Source organism: Filicampus tigris, chromosome 1 (assembly GCF_054856515.1).
Source record: "Filicampus tigris isolate MCC_2025a chromosome 1, RoL_Ftig_1.0, whole genome shotgun sequence".
Classification (NCBI taxonomy): Eukaryota; Metazoa; Chordata; class Actinopteri; order Syngnathiformes; family Syngnathidae; genus Filicampus; species Filicampus tigris.
In genome coordinates, this window is record NC_141217.1 from 40,110,276 (window position 1) to 40,130,623 (window position 20,348).

The window sequence follows — 20,348 nt, forward strand, 5'->3', positions numbered from 1 at the left end:
AAGATAACATAACCACGCATTAACTTTTGTCGAATATTAAAGCATTTTCTTTTGTTGGGTGCTCAGCACAAGCACAGATTTTGATGGCCACGGGTGACATTCCAATCAATGATAAATGAGTGATTTTTAAGCATATTAAATTAGTTTCCACATGACACCACCTGAAAACAGCTCTGATAGGCTCCGGCACGCCCGTGACTCTCTTGAGGATAATCGATCATCAGAAAATGCATGGATGGATGGATGGATGATCATGTAGAGGTGCTGTGTTGATGTTGGTGCATGCGCAAAGGAAATTTAATCATGTGACGATTCGGTAACTCAACATTTTTGGGATTTCCTGAAAAGTTGTGGTTTTGGAGAGGCGAGGAACCGTCGCCCAACGGTGACGATATGTTCAGTCATTGGATCATATTTCTTACTCTGTAGTTTGGCCCCCGGATGACTATAAAACTGAAATGGCTCTTGATAGGAAAAATGTTCCCCGCCTTAAGTTATGTTGCGATGACACAAAGAACAAGCGACACATCTATTTCTGGCCATGTCAAGTCCTAAGTGGAACCACAAAAGAGGGAAGCACATGCATGCAGGACACAGATGTATTCATATATATCATCGTCAAGCTGCATGAAATGAATGGATTTCATGTATGTGGGAATGAGAATGTGTGGATATATCATTCATTCATTCATTCATTCATTATCCATACCGCTTCTCCTTGTGGATATATCAATATTTGTTAACTATTATGTTACTGTAGTACTATATTGATGTTCATTTCAAGTAATGTATAATATAGAGTTATAATGAAGAGCTGAATAAGTTTTGCATCTTCCTACTCCATTTCAAATATGTACAATTTCGTTTTTGTTTTAGTTTACGTTCGTTTCATTTGGTCTGTTTCAGTTCTAATGTCACTCACATGTTCAAAAATAACGAAATCACTCATTCATTGAACTACAGTTGGGGAAATAAACTGTCTTCCCCTGCAATAGATTTGCACTCAAAATCTGCATAATGTATTTTTCCAGAACATGGGTCATGTGACAGGAAGTCGCAGCCTCACGGTGAGCAGGTGAACACACATATTACCTTACAAACTCTCTGCATTATTGAACAGCCAGCGTGAGGTGGGACACGCAGTGATGAGCTTGCAAGGCTAGTGTGAGCCGCCGGTCCTCCATTTGAGATGTTTGCAGCGGCCACCAAGAACTTTGTCAAGCAGGTGGGCGACACCGGGAGGTTGATCCCCGTCCCGAGCCTGAGCGAGGCCGACCGCTATCAGCCACTCAGCCTTGTCACCAGGAAGAGAAAGAAGCGTTTCTGGAAGAAGAAGAAGAACAAGTATGCCTCCACTGCATTCTCCCTCAAAGATATCCTGGTAGGGGAGAAGGAGATCACAGCAGGTACAAACAATCAGCGTGAGGAGCAGGCCCAAAGTCGGAAGACCACATCACCGAATCACTAAAGTGGGTTGACTCCCTTCAGGTGTATCCTCTTATCAGCTGCTCAACTATGAGGACAAGTCGGACGTGGCCCTCAACGGTCGCCTTGGAAACCACCTGATCAACGACGTGGGCTTCAACGTCAGCGGCTCCGACTCGGTGGCCGTCAAAGCTTCCTTTGGCATTGTGACCAAGCACGAGGTGGAAGTGCCCACGTTGCTGCGGGAACTCAATTCCAGGTAACTCAACTTTCAGTCAGCTTCATTCACATAACACACATCAGAAAATCCTCTGTATTGTTTTTCTGACATACCACAGCTTACCATATTTAGGCCAAAAAACAACACATCCTTCCCTTACCCGAACAGAAGACAAGACGTACGGTATGAGGACGTTTGACCTATTTGTGACTGACTGAGGGAATATGAGATGTGGGCTTGCCTGAATAAATGATCTTGTTATTCTACACTGACACAAAATACACGACAGTGTCCATGTTGGATGCATAACCAATAAGACTTTGAATTGGCAGTACTGAAAATGAACTCCATTATAGGAAAGTGGATGTGGAACACTGCCTGGTCCGCCAATCTCGGGAGAGCGGATGGAGCGTCCTGTGTGTGGTCATGGAGAGCATACGCACCACTCGACAGTGCTCTCTGACGGTCCACGCCGGCATGAGGGGGGCCACCATGAGGGTAGACACAAATCCTTCACTAAAAACTAGTCAGACAAACAATTTGTATCTGAAAAATACAAGTGAAAGACACGCGTATAGTGCTTAAAACAGTAATTGTCAAACTTTTTACACCAACTACCATCTCCGAAATAAAAAAAATGTCCTCCACGTGAGAAAAGAAAAGTTGTACCTAATTAAGTATTTGAAAACAAATACTTCTGAAGGATTACACGCAACAGTATTGTACTGAAGAATAAAATGCAATTGAACTGTATTTAAAAAAGTGTACTGCACTGGTTTTGAAAAAAAAAAAAAAAAAAGGTTCGGGCAACTGTAACAACTCACAGTTTGTATATTTAATTCTGTGATTCTTTATATATGACTAGAGGGAGCCTGCGCACCACTAGTGTTTTGTATTCCACATCTTTGTGGACTTGCAGTAAGGCCAAACAACAATTTCAATTCAGATCCGAAACCAATTGTATTTGAAGGCGAAAAATCATATATTTTTTTCAAACTGTAAGTTTGAAGACCTGTGATATTATTCAGTGTGACTTGAAATCCACTTTGAACCCTGCGGTTCAAATCGTGCGGCTTGGGGGCGGTATCTAATGTTTGGAGGATAGCATGCAAATGAACCAAAATTGATTTTTCATGTTGTTTGCTGCAGTTTCAGATCGACGATGGCAGGAACCCAAAAGGCCGAGATAAGGCCATCGTCATCCCGGCTCACACCACCATCGCCTTCAGCATCTGCGAGCTCTTTGTTCGACTGGACGGGCGGCTCGGTAAGAAGGTTACGTATATTGTTAGCCAACACACAATCAAGCCGGCAAGTGCACCTCACAAGTAAAAGTGGTTTGCTCTGGAATAAAGCTGAATGGCAATGAGTCACCTCAAGGATGAGGAGTGTGTTATGTTTGAAATGAAAGGTTCCTAACTACGAGGCCACGTGAAAAACTCGTGGTTAACGCCTAAGGCTCTTATAACACTTAGTGCCTTATTTTTGTGCCTATAGCGTTAGGCTAGCGCAAAGTGCAGTCTAACTGTGCGCATGGGTGGAGTTTCATCTTTTGGGCCTTTTCGTACACGGACGCAGTTAGAAATTGTGTTTGCGCCGTTGTGGGGGTGAACTCAGCCAATTGAAGATCGAAGGGGCTCCTCTCATTCCCTTGAAATGCAGCGCAGGTGAACTGATTCACTAAAGTCCAATGTAATGTACAAATTTATGATCTCCACTTGTGGATCATGTAAAGTTGGCCGCTGTTAAGTGTGCACTTGGTGACTGCCTGTTTGAGTGTCGATTTTCAATTTGTGCATAATGTTACAGTGGCTTACACTAATGGTGAATATACTTATAGGAATCAAACTCTCATTATTGATTACCAAATATTTTCAGATACTACATGGTGTTTGACACTACTGCCTTAGAAGATCAGGAAGTTTGTTGAAGTCAGGTAGCTCTACTATTTGTTATTTTGCTGTGTCAGATATCCGTGTTGCACCGGGATCTCAAGGTGGATTTGAACAGGAGCAAATCAGGGAGCAGCTGGGTGGCTTCATCGGCCACTTCTCAATGGGCCGCCTGCGCCGCTTCCTGTCAGGCATCATCTACGGGAACCCCTTCAGAGCAGGTGCGGTAGTGACCGCTTGATTGATTCTTCCACCGCGTCTTGACCGTATGCTTTCCGTGCATGCAGATGACCGAACATTGGAAGAGCTCACTCACTCCGACACCTTCATGGACGACACGATGACCGACTACTACGAGAAAGCCGCCAGCATGACCGACATCTCCACCGCCTACCTGCGGGAAAGCTCCCACACACGCGTCAACCTCCTCAAGCACAACATCCCCAAGGGGCCGTGTGCACTGTGCGGCATGGGCAATCAACGAAGAGAAACTGTCTATGGCTGTGCAGAATGCTCATTCGGCGGGCAAAAATATGTACGGCTGCATGTTGTACCCTGCTTTGACCTCTGGCACAAAACTCTTAAGTGATAACGGTTGTTTTTGTTTACAAGGGTAAATGTTTGTGTTGTCCACGGATAAAAGTACTTATTGACACTGGTGGAAAGTAACCAAGTACCATTACTTCCTTAGTGTACTGGGTACTGTTGTAAAGTAGATTTTCAGGTATCCATACTGGACATTTTTCTTGTACTCCATTTGACTTCAGATGAACTTATACTTTTACTCCCTCCTACTTAATTAGTAACTGCCTTCTGCTTCTTAAGTATCTATAGGATACTTCTACTTAAGTACATACTGTGAGTACTTTTGTCACTTCTAAATATGAATTATATGTTACATTTTATTCCTAGCTCTGTTTGTCAACATTTCCAACGGTTGGTCCTCCTATACCAGGGGTGGCCAAGTCCGGTCCTCAAGAGCCACAATCCAGCCTGTTTTGGGTTTATGCCTACGGCAACACACCTGATTCAAATCATCAGGCTCATTATCAGGCTTTTGCAAATCTTGCTGATGAGCTGATCATTGGACTTGGCCACCCCTGTCCTCTACTTTAAAAAGGAGGGATGATGTCATCTTAGCTCATATGAGAATTGGACACGTCTCAACCCTCCATTCACTAAGTGGCAAACAAACACCTGGGAATGCAAGCACCGCTCTCAACAAGAAACAGACACACGCACACATTCGCGCGCATGTAGATCCAATTTTTAAAATGCATGAAAATAAAGGAAACTAATTGTAAGAGATCATTATTATTATTATCATTATACTGGTATGTGTGCAAATTGTGGACACTTAAAATAAGACCTTGGTCTTTTTCTTATTTCGCTGCAGCTTCATTTTGACTGCGTGTCGGTCATCCTTGCCACTAGATGGCGCATGTTTAGCCCTTTGACTCATCTACGGGCGGAAGTTCAAAGTGTCAACACAACGTAAACACGTGCGAGCGGCGCTAGGAGATCAGGCATGTGTGTCATCATTATACATTTTGTTAATAAGTTCCTTAACATATATACGGCATTATAGTGACCATATAGTGCTGTCGATTTAAGGCACCTCGAGCAAAATGAAGTTCGCTTATAAGGTGAGTGACGAAGCTTTGCTCGGCAAATAGAAGTTGACTCAAAACGTTTCTCAGAAGAATGACAATCAAAATGATTTTGCGTTTTGTTTGTTTATATATATTAAACTAGGCGCTTCACGACAAAAGGATAGATTAACCCTGAAGTTTGGCTCACTCATTTACTAAATGTATGTTGGCAAACCCATCGGCGCGATCACGTTGCTTTGGTGCTGTTAGCGTTTTATTTGGTATCGAATTCAAAGTATTTGCACTCAAGTAGAAGGACAGGAACTTGTAGAGTAAAAATATTCAAAATGAAAACGTATCCACACTCTGTACTTAAATAGGAGGACAGATACTTGTGTAAAAAATCTGGCAATAGCCATGGTTCAACCCCGTAAGGAAAAGTTCAGTCTGAAACGTACTCGACTACCAAAAGTATTTTTTCTTTTGTGTGTCACTAATATACTATACTTCTCTGTACACAGAGTAGTTTTCCGCTTTAATTTTCTTTTTATAACAAACTATTCTCTTTAAATAAGTAATAGCTAGCTTCGCAATATCAGTTTGGGTCATTGATCACTTGTTCACATTCCATTATGACACAGCTGGACATTTTGAGTGTTTAAGCAAAGTCCTTTTTTTCATTAAGTTTTCGAATCTGCTCGGAGCTGTTTATCGTCAGGGAAATCTAAGTTTTTCTAAGGATGGCAATGCTGTAATCAGTCCGGTTGGAAACAGAATCTCCATCTTTGACCTCAAAAAGTAAGTGTTGTGTTTGATATGCCATGAATAAAACATTGTAAAGGGAAGTAATAAGTGTGTCCTTCAGCAACACATCAGAGACCTTACCAGTCTCCACTGCAAAGAACATTACATGCGTGGGAATCTCGCCGAATGGGAACTTGGCAATCGTGGTGGATGAAGGTCAGACCGCAAATTTTACTTTTTGTCTCGTGTGTTGTAAAAACATGTGATACTTAAAAGACTAAAAAAAAAAATCCTGTATGTTTACACAGATGGCGCAGCATTGCTGGTTAGTCTCATAACACGCGCTGTCCTTCATCATTTCCACTTTCACAAACCTGTCAACAGCATCTGCTTCTCACCTGACGGCAGGTAACGATCAATGTGCGCAGTCAACACATCAGCCATTTTGTGTGAATACCAACCTGAGCTTTATCTTTTTTTTTCTGTATCTAGGAAGTTTGTTGTCACTAAGGAGAATGTTGCATTGCTGTACCATGCTCCTGGCAAGCAGCGGGAATTTAACGCCTTTGTGTTAGACAAAAGTTACCATGGTCCCTATGATGAAACAACCTGCATCGACTGGACTGATGACTCCAAGTAAGTCAGTGCCACCCAATTTGCTAAAAGTTTGCGTTTGCAAAAATGGCCGCAAACTTGATTGCACACGCAAACCTATGTGTGAGCCAATATTCTGACATACTAACAACGACTATACATCGGCACTACCTAAAGCGCAAAATCCTCTTTTGAATACAGTGGTGCCTTTAAGTTGAATTTCTTTTTTGACCATGCTCATAACTCGAATTATCGTTCTCCTCTGAAATCAATGGAAATACAGTACCATTGATACCCTCCAGCCTCCCCACCAAAAATGGTCTTTTCTAATAAGTAAAATAAGGCAATATAATATTGCACTTTATGAAAACAATAAAATTAGAGAAGCTGCTCATTCTGGTGTGCGGGCTTTAGCTACCTGGGGTAGTGTTAGACAGACATATGGACATTCTGTATTGGAGGCAGTTGATCTTTGCAGAGTTAGAAAATTTTACGCCTGTGAGTATTGATATATGGTTTGTCTACATATGTTGCAGCCAAGGTTATAATACTTTTGGAATTTTCATTATAGTTAGTTTTTATTTCATTTTCAGTTTTTTTTTTAAATGTAGTTGGAACTGATTTTCAGAGAAGTTTTTAGTAGTTATACTTTTTTTTAAATGCTTTGTTTTAATTTTATTTGTTGTAATATTAGTTTTCGTTTATTTAAGAAAAAAGGTATTTCTCATGTGCAAGATTTGAAAAAAACATCCTGGTAAATATTGTGTAGTAAAAATTCAGCAAAAGTATTATTTTAAAAACAACCATCCATAAAGGAAATTAAATTTCCTGTTGATTGTTAGCATTCAGGTAGTGGAAGCCATGTGGTTGCTTCAAGTACACAAAGTGCAATTCGTCAGATGAGAGTAGCAATCAACAGCTTGAATCTTTCTTTTTTTTTTTTTTGCAATATCTACTGATTATATCTGACAAACTGCCACTTGTAGTGAAGTGAGTTGAGTCACCTGCCGTCTGTCTCCACCATTTTATGCATGTTGCCACAGCACACGCAATCTGTTTAAGTGAGTGAACATGCAATTCAGCACCCGCTATTTAGCTCCTTAGTAAATCAGGCCCTCTCTGGTTCGTATTTTTCGTCAGGTGTTTTGTGGTGGGAAGCAAGGACATGTCCACGTGGGTGTTTGGCGCAGAGCGTTGGACGAACCTCACCTACTACACGCTGGGCGGACACAAGGACGTCATTGTGGGCTGTTTCTTTGAGAAAGACAGTCTGGATGTGAGTCTTTTAGTTCTCTTTAGTTTTTTCCCACAATAAATCAAACGCTGATGCTAATGTTGCGCAATATTATGTGTGTGGATCCGCAGCTGTACACAGTGAGCCAGGACGGGATTCTGTGTGTCTGGGAGAGTGACACCGAGCTGGACTCCCTCATTTTGAAAAATAAACCCGACAAACCCAAGATGCCGAGACATGGTGAAGAGGAGGAGGAGGAAGAGGAAGACGAAGAGAGGGTGGACGAGGCCCAAGAAGGACAGGTCATTAGAGGGAAAGCTCAAAAGTCCAAAAGTGACGAGAAAACGAAGAAAGTCCGATACAAGCAGATGAGCAAGTAAGTATACGTACACAAATGTTCACATTTGTCAACCTGTGAGCCCCGCCACAGGATGTTGGGATGTAGCGGCCTTTCTGAAATTTTTGCCCCGTTCCCTCGTAGGCACTTCTTCAACAAAGAGCGCGACTTTAACCATCTGACGGCGGCTGCCTACCACAAGCCCACGCACATCCTGGTCACAGGTTTCGCCTCCGGAATCTTCCACCTGCATGAACTTCCGGAGGTGAACCTCATCCACTCACTCAGGTCAGAGACAGGAATTGCTCAGTGAAATCCTGCGAGCGGACATTTGAATCACAATGAGCCTGTTTCTCCTTTTAGTATATCGGACCAGAAAATTGCTTCAGTCTCTTTCAACTGCTCCGGCGACTGGATTGCCTTTGGCTGCTCGGGTGAGAAAGGATTGATTTTATGGTGGTGTGTGACCAATGGCTGTTGTTAAGTGCAGTTGTCGTTGTTCCAGGGATGGGGCAGCTTCTGGTGTGGGAGTGGCAGAGCGAATCGTACGTCTTCAAACAGCAGGGACACTTTAACAATTTGGCGTCGCTGGCTTACTCGCCTGACGGACAGTACATTGCCACGGGAGGAGATGACGGCAAAGTGAGTGCAAAAGCGAGGACTGCGCAGTGCTAACTTGATGCGTTACATGACCAAGATCATAAATGAAACGCCTTCAATTCATTCCACACACCAAAAAAGCTTTTTTTTTTGTTACGTTGGTAATGGAGAAGAAAAATAGAATAATACAAGCACATATTAGAACATAATAAAACATATGTGGTTCAGATAAGGGATAGATGGTTGGTTTCATAAAGTGTAATTAATCCAAAAGTACACACACACACACACACGCTATAGTATGAAGGGGCGTGGCCTTGTGTGTGATGTCAATTGAGTTGGCTAGTCATCACACGCTTAGTTCAGTGTGAGTCCTGCTCCATGCTCCTTGTGAGTGTTTTCATTTTGTGTTTGACTCCCATTCATTAAACGACTCAAAGTGCATTACAATAACTTGGTTGCTCTATTTTTTTCTATTCATTTCACTGTCACAGGGGCTCATCTGAAGCTCACTCACAACTCAAATATTGACTTGCAACACAAAGCAAACATATGTCAACCAAGCAATGACTCATAACTGAAAACCTCATATGTTGGGGCACTCTTAAGTCAAGGCACTACTGTTCAGTGAACCCCTGCCTATATGTGGTTGACTATTCACAAATGCACTTAAATGTATTTTTATCCCTCCGTAACTTAGGTGCAGCTATTTGCTGAAAAAAAGTCACCTATTTATATTGTGTGTGTTTCTATAATGCTCTAAGATACCATAAGATGAAGCCAAAACCATGTCAAATAGGAAAGTATTGGTGTCAACGAAATTATACATCTTACCTGATAGACTCAGACCTTTGTATGTGACTGAGGATATGGCTTGTTCGTGTTAGTTACAGAGAGTCTTTCGATGCATTTCCCCGACATCAAAGCATCTCAATGACATGACGCGGTATATTTATGTTTTGAACTATTAATATAAGCAATTGCAAACAGGGCGGCATACTGTAAGTTGCAACGGTTGTTTACAAGGTTTTACCGAGTAATTGTTTTTTGTGTGCAGCAACAAGCTTTTCATGGTGTCGATTCTCAATTTCCCCAGGTGAAAGTTTGGAACACCAACAGCTGCCTTTGTTTTGTCACCTTCACCGAGCACACCAGCAGCGTCTCCAACGTCGCCTTCACCTCCAGCGGCTTTGTTGTGGTGAGCGCCTCTCTGGACGGGACAGTTCGAGCGTTTGACCTTCACAGGTAGTCAAGCGTCAGATACTACAGATGGCAGAAAATCTGTCCAAACACTTCATATGACTTGGATTTATTCTTTTGCTTCAGGTACCGAAACTTCCGCACGTTCACGTCGCCTCGGCCTGCGCAGTTCTCTTCGCTTGCGGTCGATATGAGCGGGGAGCTGGTGAGTGCAGGGGCTCAGGATTCCTTTGAGATTTTCCTGTGGTCCATGCAGACCGGGAGACTGCTGGAGGTGCGTCTCTTACTTTAATCTTCGCGCGGCGTTCATTTTTCAAGCACATGTCCTCAGAACAATTGTTTATGTTAAATTATAAGCGATAGATCATACAGCCTAAATGCACGCAACACTTGTAGCACCTGTACAAAATAATGACATATTTCATTTGTGCGCATTTTGGAGCACTTGCGTGAACATTATCCTATTTCAGGGTAAACGAATGACATTTAGGATATTTAATTGCTGTGAATTTGCCAAAAGGTGTCAGATGTGATGTGAATGACTGTAAATGTTATCGCCATGCTTCCTGTGATTGGCCAGGTTTTAGGTGGCCACGAGGGTCCCGTTAGCTGTTTGTCTTTCAGTCCAGTTCAGTCCATCCTAGCCAGTTCGTCGTGGGATCGGACCATCCGATTGTGGGACATGATGAACAGCTGGCAAGTGAAAGAGACGCTTCACCTCACCGCTGATGGTAAACAATTTGCTTTCATCTTACTTTTCAAATTCAGACCTTGTTCGATTGTACTCAGATTGTTCACGGCCATTTTTGACACGGCAGTAACAGTAATTGTCATTACGACATTGTGACAAGGGGCCGCCATCGTTGTCATTTTCAGACAAACATAGAAGAAACACATCAGATGCCTCTAAAATCTTCTATAACAATTGAATTCAGTTAAAAAAAAAAAAATTATGAAAGTAAAGTAAGGATGACCTTTTCTACTGCCCACACTATTCTTCTTTTTTTCTTGTTTTGCTCATAGTGCAGCCACTACAGGGAACATTCACTTCTTAAATTAAAATGTAATTATTCTCCACAGTTAAAAATAAAATCAAACATTACAAAAATTCAAAATCAAACTTGCATCATTCAATTGGTCCATTGGATTGCAGTAACGCTTTAAATGTAATATAAAATTTAAGATTACCGGTACATGTCCTTGCTTTTTTGTCCAAAAATTGATAGATGACCTGAATGAACTTGACAGAAAACGTAAAGAACTAACATTTCAAGTGTTGAGTTGAGAATGAAAACTATTTTACCCAAATTTTATGATTTAACCCAGGAGACAACAATGAATAAAAAATAGCCAAAAGGTACCATTTGGTGTAAACAGCACACTTGGAGATGACAAATGAAGACAACAATGCCTGCCATTACCTTAACACAGCTAAAGTGGTTAAAAATAAGCAAGGGAGACACAAATGATTAACGTAGAGACTCTCCTTTGTTTTTTGCTTCCTTGAATTTTGTTTTGTCGCTTTAGCTTTGTCCGTGGCTTACCGCCCTGATGGTCAAGAGCTGGCCGTGGCCACGCTGAATGGAGAAATCTCCTTCTGGAACCCCAACACGGCGGCGCAGGTGGGCTCAGTGGCGGGACGTCATGACCTGGAGACGGGCCGCAAGGAGACGGATAAAGTCTCCGCCAAGCAGTTGTCCAAGGCCAAGTGAGTGGCTAGGGCGCATGGCTTCTTCACGTCACGTTGCCCCGGCGAATGTTTGACTTTCACTTGTGCTGCATTCAGGTGCTTCACATCACTGTGTTACTCTGCTGACGGGGAGTCCATACTAAGTGGCGGCGAGTCCAAGTTTGTCTGCATCTACAACGTCAAGGAGCAGATGCTCCTGAAGAAGTTTGAGATCTCGTGCAACTTGTCTTTTGACGCCATGGAGGTCTGACTGCACGTTTAGCTGAATTGAACATTTGCCGAAGCTGCTATGAGAACACTGGCGTTTGACGGAGCTGCTCGTATCACCTTCAGGAGTTCCTGGACCGACGTAAGATGACGGAGTTTGGCAGCCTAGCGCTGGTGGACGAGGGGGCCGGCGACAAAGACGGCGTCAGCATTAGTCTCCCTGGAGTGAGGAGAGGTATGCGGTTGACTTTGATTACTTCACTGATCAGGACGGATTGTGGACATCATTATGTGTGACAATGGAGGTGGCGCAATGGTCCACTGTGTCATGGGTCTACCCCATCTCTCGCCGTTACCTAAAACGAACAGAATGAAGCCGTTGATAGCTATGGTTTTAGTTCTATAGCCACTAATTAACATTTACGTGGATATCTAATCAAACAAGAAATGTTTTTATACAGTACAATGCTATTTTTTGTTTCATAATAAGACGTTCCAAAAAATTCTTGCCGTTTATGTAGGGGCTGGAATGGGTTAATGGCATTTCACTTTGTTTCAATGGGGAATATTGATTTGTAATACTTAGGGTTGATAGGAGTTGATGGTGCAGTCCCTTGAGTAGTCAGCGCAGCTCCCTGCTTGTTTTCTTGTGAGGGAAAGGAAAAAAACAATTGAGCATGGTCACCGAAGAAATTAAAATCATAAGTCACGTACCGCTGTAATTTCTTTTGTGTTAATATGTTGTGAAAATGTGGTTTGAAGTAGAGGCTGACATTTTTTTTCGGGAATCCTGACGGGTATCCCGGATTGGGAGTCAATTTTACCTTTACTCGTGGGATTGGGATGGTGCAGGAAGAAAAAGTTTTTTTTTTGCTTTTTTAAATGTAGCTGACCTCCAAAATGTGAGCAGTACTGGAGTGAGAGTCATGCTGAATGAACAGAAGCAGCAGGACAGGATGGGAGTGCTTTTCACCGGGACGGGACAGGATTTAGTGGGGTTTTTTTTTACTAGATGGGATTTTTTTTTTCTGCGTGAGTGTGGTGGGGCAGGAATGAAAATCCACTCCTGTGTCACCCTCTAGTTTAAAGTGCATTGTTATAAAAAGCAACTTGTAACTATGTACGTACATTTTATTTGACCCTTTGCTACCTTACTCAAAACCAGGTGACGAGCTGCTCGTAGCTCATGAGACACCTGGCCGTAGTCCGCAGCACTAGCTGATCTGCGAGGGAAAAATCTCCCACTGTCTGGCATTATTCTTAGGCTTTGATGGAGCAAGCGCCGCAATACCCTCAGTGATCTTCTTGTTTTGTGACTTAAATTGTTGAAACTTTTGTCTGCATTTTTTTCCAAAGGCGATATGAGTTCCCGACACTTTAAGCCAGAGATCCGAGTCAGCTCGTTGCACTTCTCTCCAACGGGTATGTGACGGAAGAATCCACTTCTGGTGCACGGTATCAAGGGGGAAAAAAATCTCGACTTTGATGTCGTTAGTCTTGACTTCCCTTCTCAGGGCGCAGCTGGGCAGCCACAAGCACAGAGGGCCTGCTCATCTACTCCCTGGACGGATCTTTGGTGTTTGATCCCTATGACCTTGATCTAGACGTAACGCCGGCCAGCATACGCACACAGCTGCGGCGTCAGGAGTGGGCGGCTGCCATCGTTTTGGCCTTCCGACTCAATGAAAAGGCCCTCAAACAGGAGGTGCTGGAGACAGTGCCGCATGAGCAGAGTGAGTGAACTTTTAGGTATTCCGCCTCATCGCGCTTTCCATCCATCCATTATCGATACCGCTTCTCCTCACAAGGGTCGCGGGGCGTGCTGGAGCCTATCCCAGCTGTCTTCGGGCAGTAGGCGGGGGACACCCTGAACTGGTTGCCAGCCAATCGCAGGGCACACAGAGACAAACATGCGCACTCACAATCACACCTAGGGGCAATTTAGAGAGTCCAATCAACTTACCATGCATGTTTTGGAATGTGGGAGGAAACCCACGCAGGCAGGCACGGGGAGAACATGCAAACTCCACACAGGGAGGCCGAAGCCGGGATCGAACCCACGACCTCTGAACTGTGAGGCGGACGTGCTAACCAGTCGCCCACCGTGCCACTCATCGCGCTTTGCTATAATCAAATTCACTTCTTTGCGTTTTTTTGTTTTTTGTTTTTCTTTTAATGCTCTAGGATGCCACAAGATGGCACCAAAGCCCGAGCTAACAATAAAGCGCTAACAGGTGTCAAGGAAGTGTGTTTTAGTGATAAATCTTGACTGAGAGACTCAATTTTTTTTATGCAAGGGAGGCGCTTTCCACATATTCTCCACATGACCATGTAGGCATTCACCTTCAGTGATTTTTTTATTTTTTATTTTATTTATTTATTTTTTTAAATCAAATCATCTGTTAGCCATTTGTTTGAAGAGTAATGTTGAGTTTAAGATGTTCTTTAAGTATTTTGGGATCAGTGTTTGTGATGTATTTACAGATGAAACTATTAAAGTAGGCATATAAAAACATTTTCAAGTGGGCAGCTCCACGGCTGTATTACGCGCAATGTAACGAAATTTGCAATATTTTCTCTTTCAGTTCCAGTGGTTTGTGGCACACTCCCTGACATTTATGTGGAGAAGTTGCTGGACTTCGTGGCAGCGTGCTTGGAGAAGTCGGGTCACCTGCAGTTCTACATGACTTGGGCTCAGAGCCTGCTCATGCAGCATGGGCAAAAACTCAAGAACAGGTTTGCCGCCAGTCTCACTTGATTTGAATGTGGAGTGCAGGACAAGCTCTCACTGTAGTGTTTGATGTGCAGATCAGGAGCCATACTGCCCACGCTGCAGGCTTTGCAGAAGAGCATTCAGAGACATTGGGACAACCTGGCCAAACTGTAAGTCTCATCATCATCATCGTCATCGCCTATTTGTCGATAACACGTGTCAAACTCAAAGCCCAGGGACCAGATCGCTTGCCCCATCAATTTCTTTCGGGCACACCAAAGTGTGTCTACTTCTTGCTAAATACATTAATCCACATATATATCTACCTACCTGTCTATCTACACACACATAAACACATACGGTCGAGGTTCGTTTTAGCCAATGGGATGCCAGGATGATGCTAGGCAATAGCCAATGGCAGAGCAGCTATGAGTATGGTGCGGACATACTCTGGAGCTGCGAGTCGCAGCCCATACTGTATTTTGACCTTTCGTATCCTGAAATTTCTTTCGTAACAAGAGGCAATATTTTCCTGTTAGGCGTTTCGTAACTTGAAAATTTCGTATGAAGAGACGTTCGTAAGTAGAGGTACCACTGTATAATAAAAAATGCAGAGGCACCTGTGAATATGTAATACATTGAGGTGATTTGCCATTTATAGGTTTTTGACAGTCCTCTCATCTCTCTCAGAGAAACTGTAACTACAATGTGGCCCGCGGTAGAAATGACTGTCATCCCTGGTCTGAAAGATTACAAATGGATTTAAATCTTAAAGCTATTTCTGATCTGTCTTTAATTTCCCTCCTCAGCTGTGACTTCAACCTGTACAACATTCACTATGCTGTGGCCCTGTCCAAGCAGAGGGGCATGAAGAGGGCATCAGAGCAGGAGGAGAACAGCCAGGATGATGATGATGATGATGATGATGTTGATGATGAACAGTCTGAGGAGATGAGCCAGGCCGACTTGGATGATGAAGAGATGATAATGTAACTTTGTATCAATGTCAAAATCGTGAAAGATTTTTTCCTTTATTTTTTTTTTTAATAAATGTATCATAATCAAAGGAGAGTTGTGTCTTTCTAAAGAGGTAGCACACAATATTTATATATATGGTGTGAAAGATGTAGTGTCTTAGATTCAATTCATTTTCTGAAGTGGGTGCTTTTAAAATTTTAAATTTAAGAATGACAGCTGTGGTATAACAAATTAAACCAGCAAAGCCAAAGATGCCCTTAGTCTTTTGCATAGTACCAAACCTCTATTTGAACAATGCATCATTTTTTTCATGCGTCTCAGTGGTCGTTTGATGAGTAGGAATTGAACTACCATTCCCAGCAAGCCACGCGGCGGCTAAGGCCGCTGAACGGAAAAGGCGGAGTTGCAGCAACATGAGGGAAAATAAGAACATGTCCGAGTCCCCGTCTCAAGCGGGAAAAGAAGTAGCACTCAAGAAACATAAGCTAAGCAGCGATGAGAACAGTAACCCAGATTTGTCAGGGGACGAGAACGTAAGTGCTCAAATGTCGTTGTGATTCTCCGCCGACGTAAGCTTAAATCGTGTTCACGGTGAGCAAAGTTAGCAATCTTGTGCTAAAGTAGCCGAGCATGAACATCTGCTAGCTTGACGCTTTGTTCAAGTAGTAAACAGATACAGCAGTTAATTGGGAGTAACTGTTTATGTGTTCACTCTCAACCATATGTATCAAAAAGAGAACGAGTTGCGTGCATTTACATCTTTAGGTAGTTACTTTGTGACGGTTGTTCTGCTTCCAATGTTAATCGAAGGAACGCCGGTGGTAGCACTTAGCACAAGTTAGTTTCTCAGTCAGTGCGAACAAAAAACCCGTATATCTTTACAAATGATTGAATACATGTACTTGACCGACCTATGGGTAACGTAATTATTCGCAGTGCAATTTTACCCTAGGTAATATTTGTCAGCTTTAAGTTAAACTAGTGTTTGTCGAACGCTGATTCTGTTTCATTTGTGTCGTGTGTTAGGATGATGCTGTCAGTGTTGAAAGTGGCACCAACGCAGAACGCCCTGACACGCCCACCAACACCTCCAACGCGCCAGGCAGGAAGAGCTGGGGCAAGGGCAAATGGAAGTCCAAAAAGTGCAGATACTCTTTCAAGTGTGTCAACAGCCTGCGGGTGAGAGCGTACACACAAATTCATTTGCTAATTCCCAAACCCTCATCGTTCTGCTCACACTGTACTCAAGTAGGTGCTTGTTCAACAAGATATTCAATGATTCTTGCAGGAAGACCATGGCCAGCCTCTCTTTGGAGTCCAGTTCAATTGGCACAGTAAGGAGGGAGACCCGCTGGTGTTTGCCACAGTCGGAAGCAACAGGGTGAATAAGCAGTTCCCATTTGAAAAGATGATTGACATATAGTACAGTGAACCCCGTCTTTGAGGGACCGGGATTGAGTTCTGTCCCAAATAGTGAAAAGACACCTGTTATTGGGAGGGGGAGATAACGTATAGGAAAAGCTGCAGATGAATCCAAGCAATACTTTTCTTGCTTTGGACTAAGCACTAAAACTGCAAAAAGTTGAGTTTGTCAACAAATAATGGAGGATAGGTTCCCCCAAAAAGTGTATTTGCTAATGGCAAACCATGAAAACGCAGGGCTTCACTGTTCTTGATTATTTACTAGGGGTAGGAATCCATGGGTACTTAACGGTTTGATTCAATTCCGATTCAGAGGCCTATGATTCGATTAGATTCCGATGCATCACTACATTGGCTTACATTTTAGAGTCCACACAGAACACTGGTACCTTTTTTATAACGCACTTAATCACTTGCGCATGCTTTTAGTTTTTTTATTTAAAATTCAAATATCGATTATCAACCTATGAATCGATTCAGATTCTTTTTAATACCCCGAACGATGCATCTAAAAAAGGATTATCGTTCCCGCCCTTGGTTCAAGGGTAATGGTAACCTATGCCGTCTCTTCTCAAGGTCACTCTTTATGAATGTCACTCTCAAGGAGAAATCCGACTCCTGCAGTCTTATGTGGACGCTGATGTATCCTTGCTGGCCTCGTCCTCGGCCGCCACCATATCGGTTATCGAGTTGCATTTCCAGCTGTCTGATTTGTATTGACTGGCAAGTTAGTGTTGAGTGGCAGTGTTTGTAGTCACTTTGCCTCGTTGAGCACTTGAAATGAACCAGGCAATTTTCTTGACTCAAGTCGTGCAAAGGCAGATGAAAACTTCTACACGTGTGCCTGGTCCTACGACACCAACACCAGTCACCCCCTGTTGGCTGTTGCCGGCTCGCGGGGAATCATCCGAATTATTAACCACATCACAATGCAGTGCATCAAGGTTGGTGTTTTTATTTTTCCTGGAAAACGCGCAAATTGCATATTCTTGGTAAAGCATTTATATTCTACTCAGCACTACGTCGGTCATGGGAATGCAATCAATGAGCTGAAGTTTCACCCAAGGGACCCAAATCTCCTTTTGTCAGTCAGCAAAGGTACCCTTTCATACCTGTCACGAAATGTTGTACGAATGTAAAAATAAAATTGATAGTGTGTTTTGTCTGCAGATCATGCCCTTCGTCTATGGAACATCCAAACTGACACATTAGTGGCCATATTTGGTGGAGTGGAAGGTCACCGAGATGAAGTCCTGAGTGCCGTACGTCTCATTTAGTCACACTTAACTCATTCTATCCCAATGACATATTTATGTGAAATGACATATTTATGTCATTTCACAGAGGATCTGAAAAAGTCTGGCACTGATTTTATAGAAATCCTAAATTCATTTTTTTTAAATCCCACTGCAGGATTTTGACCTCCTGGGTGAAAAAATAATGTCTTGTGGGATGGACCACTCCCTAAAACTTTGGCGAATTAACTCTGAGAGAATGCAGAAGGCCATCCGTGGCTCCTATGAATACAACCCGTCCAAGACCAACAGGTAACGCCAGAAGAAAGAGACAACATGCTATTTTTTTTTTCACCCTTTGTTGTTGTTGTTGTTTTTTTTTTTAGGCCTTTCGTGTCAGAGAAAATCCACTTCCCTGACTTCTCGACACGAGACATCCACAGAAATTATGTAGATTGCGTGCGGTGGCTCGGCGACCTCATCCTTTCGAAGGTACAAGCCCCTCGTCGATGTGAATGAGTCGGGCCCGGCCCGCGTCACGCTCACCTGCTTTCACGTGTCATCTTGTAGTCGTGCGAAAATGCCATTGTGTGCTGGAAACCAGGAAAAATGGAGGACGACATCGATCGCATCAAGCCGAACGAATCAAACGTCACCATTCTTGGACGCTTTGATTACAGCCAGTGTGACATTTGGTACATGCGCTTCTCCATGGACTTCTGGCAGAAGGTGAAGCACAGTTGTTTGGCGATTAACTGAATCAAATAGTCACCTCCTATACAATATGTGTACAACTGCATATTCATTATTCATTCCCAAGATCATGAAAAAAATGTAATGTGTTGTTTGATAAGAAAAGTAGGAGTCTGTTATTCTACTTTCTAGAAACATATAGTAATGACCAGAGCTGGGCGTTTTACTAACAATTTGCGGTCCGTTTACGCCTACAGCCACGGTGTCTTTCCGCCGTCCACCTTTTTGTCCAGCCGGAAAAACATAGTAATCGCCAAAAGGCCGGTTCGCCTATGATTTTTAAATTGGGCTTCCGTTAGCGTTTCCGACTACCAACTTCGACAAACAACCACTTGTGATCTGAATGTCTTTTTTTCCTTATTTTTTTTTTCCTTCCTGTGATTTACTCATCTAAGTCCTTGTGGTTGACAGATGTTGGCCTTAGGAAACCAGGTGGGCAAGCTCTATGTTTGGGACCTGGAAGTGGAGGATCCACACAAAGCCAAGTGAGTTCATTCGGGATGTGACTTGTTTAAAAAAAAAAAAAAAAAAAAAAAGGCAAGTTCGCATCTGTTTTTGAGATTAAATATTGTCGTGGTGTCTGGTGTCCAGGTCGACCACGCTCACCCTCCCCAAATGCACGTCAGCCATCCGTCAAACCAGCTTTAGCCGCGACAGCAGCATTTTGATCGCTGTGTGCGACGACGCCTCCATCTGGCGCTGGGACCGGCAACGCTGAACACTTCCCACCCAAGTCAACAGCTCCTTTTTTATTTGTGCTTCTCTGCAGTGTAAACACGTTTTAGTTTTTGGTCTTTTTTTTACTATAATCTATAAACATTTTCTTCCATTCCTCTGTGATGTTTAAAATTTCCCCATTTGTTCACAACATGGTCAAAAAGAGTACATTTAAATTTAGGATCTTTTTATGCAGTCCAGTTGTTTAAATGTGTTTTTTTTTTTGGCATTTTAGTCTTTTTTGTTCTTCCCAGAATCACAGTGATGAATAATTGGAGGCATCAAACGTTATTCAAGTAGAAACTTCATTTACATCCCGGGTAGTTCCCCTGAAATAAAACAGTTAGAGATTATTTTCCTCTGTAGAGTTCTTGGATTTGAGTGTACTGTATTTCGAATTGAATAAACTTATTTTTATACACAACTTGGATAATTTGCTTGAATTGGTTGTGGGAAATAAGTAACCCACCGAAAATAGTTAATGGGCAGCAATTTGCATCTTTTTCAAGTAGCCAAATCTGTATTTATTTTCCTGATGACGTCGCTTTTTATCCCTACATTTGAGAACAGCTGTACAATCTAAACTAATTGTGTCGAAAGAGGCTTGTTTTTCGTTAAAAAGACGTAAAAGGACCATGACGCATCAAATTCGGAGACGCAAGCTATTTTGCGTCCATGTTATTATTGTGATTTGTGACTTGGCTTTTCCCGCACCCTTTCTACGCCATACCTTTCAGAGGCTGCACTTTATTCTTACGTTTACTTAGGTACAGGGGTTGAATAAGTACTGATACA

The 20,348-nt window shown here is 42.7% G+C and overlaps 3 protein-coding genes across 3 annotated transcripts; all 3 read left to right on the plus strand.

Annotated features, from left to right (window-relative positions):
* The first annotated feature begins 1,131 nt into the window (after positions 1–1,131).
* pjvk (pejvakin) lies at positions 1,132–4,447 on the plus strand. Its single transcript, XM_086045522.1, has 6 exons — positions 1,132–1,406; positions 1,489–1,684; positions 2,002–2,143; positions 2,795–2,912; positions 3,615–3,758; positions 3,825–4,447. The coding sequence occupies exons 1-6, from the start codon at positions 1,190–1,192 to the stop codon at positions 4,124–4,126; spliced, it is 1,119 nt and encodes a 372-aa protein (XP_085901648.1). The 5' UTR covers positions 1,132–1,189; the 3' UTR covers positions 4,127–4,447.
* A 540-nt stretch (positions 4,448–4,987) lies between these two features.
* pwp2h (PWP2 small subunit processome component) lies at positions 4,988–15,514 on the plus strand. The gene is made up of 21 exons (XM_086040853.1): positions 4,988–5,183; positions 5,815–5,927; positions 5,995–6,089; positions 6,182–6,281; positions 6,366–6,509; positions 7,608–7,743; positions 7,833–8,077; positions 8,183–8,326; positions 8,402–8,472; positions 8,544–8,680; positions 9,735–9,883; positions 9,965–10,112; positions 10,419–10,569; positions 11,366–11,546; positions 11,625–11,772; positions 11,862–11,970; positions 13,092–13,157; positions 13,250–13,468; positions 14,321–14,471; positions 14,544–14,618; positions 15,258–15,514. Exons 1-21 carry the CDS (start codon positions 5,166–5,168, stop codon positions 15,439–15,441), a joined length of 2,784 nt encoding a protein of 927 aa, XP_085896979.1. The 5' UTR covers positions 4,988–5,165; the 3' UTR covers positions 15,442–15,514.
* Positions 15,515–15,792: 278 nt separating this feature from the next.
* Positions 15,793–19,977, plus strand: eed (embryonic ectoderm development). Its single transcript, XM_086045535.1, has 12 exons — positions 15,793–15,959; positions 16,453–16,605; positions 16,715–16,807; positions 17,425–17,490; positions 17,667–17,792; positions 17,865–17,946; positions 18,019–18,110; positions 18,262–18,395; positions 18,470–18,575; positions 18,654–18,812; positions 19,248–19,321; positions 19,428–19,977. The coding sequence occupies exons 1-12, from the start codon at positions 15,840–15,842 to the stop codon at positions 19,552–19,554; spliced, it is 1,332 nt and encodes a 443-aa protein (XP_085901661.1). The 5' UTR covers positions 15,793–15,839; the 3' UTR covers positions 19,555–19,977.
* Positions 19,978–20,348: the final 371 nt, after the last annotated feature.

What these genes read in the sequence shown, in the direction of transcription:
- pjvk (XM_086045522.1), top strand. Translation starts at nt 1,190, where the DNA reads ATGTTTGCAGCGGCCACCAAGAACTTTGTCAAGCAGGTGGGCGACACC. An exon ending in TCGACTGGACGGGCGGCTCG is followed by an intron (nt 2,913 to 3,614) that starts GTAAGAAGGTTA and finishes TTGCTGTGTCAG; the next exon opens with ATATCCGTGTTGCACCGGGA. An exon ending in CGGGAACCCCTTCAGAGCAG is followed by an intron (nt 3,759 to 3,824) that starts GTGCGGTAGTGA and finishes CCGTGCATGCAG; the next exon opens with ATGACCGAACATTGGAAGAG.
- eed (XM_086045535.1), top strand. Translation starts at nt 15,840, where the DNA reads ATGAGGGAAAATAAGAACATGTCCGAGTCCCCGTCTCAAGCGGGAAAA. An exon ending in CCACAGTCGGAAGCAACAGG is followed by an intron (nt 16,808 to 17,424) that starts GTGAATAAGCAG and finishes TCTCTTCTCAAG; the next exon opens with GTCACTCTTTATGAATGTCA. An exon ending in GAGGATCCACACAAAGCCAA is followed by an intron (nt 19,322 to 19,427) that starts GTGAGTTCATTC and finishes TCTGGTGTCCAG; the next exon opens with GTCGACCACGCTCACCCTCC.
- pwp2h (XM_086040853.1), top strand. An exon ending in TGCTTCTCACCTGACGGCAG is followed by an intron (nt 6,282 to 6,365) that starts GTAACGATCAAT and finishes TTCTGTATCTAG; the next exon opens with GAAGTTTGTTGTCACTAAGG. An exon ending in GACAGTGCCGCATGAGCAGA is followed by an intron (nt 13,469 to 14,320) that starts GTGAGTGAACTT and finishes TTTCTCTTTCAG; the next exon opens with TTCCAGTGGTTTGTGGCACA.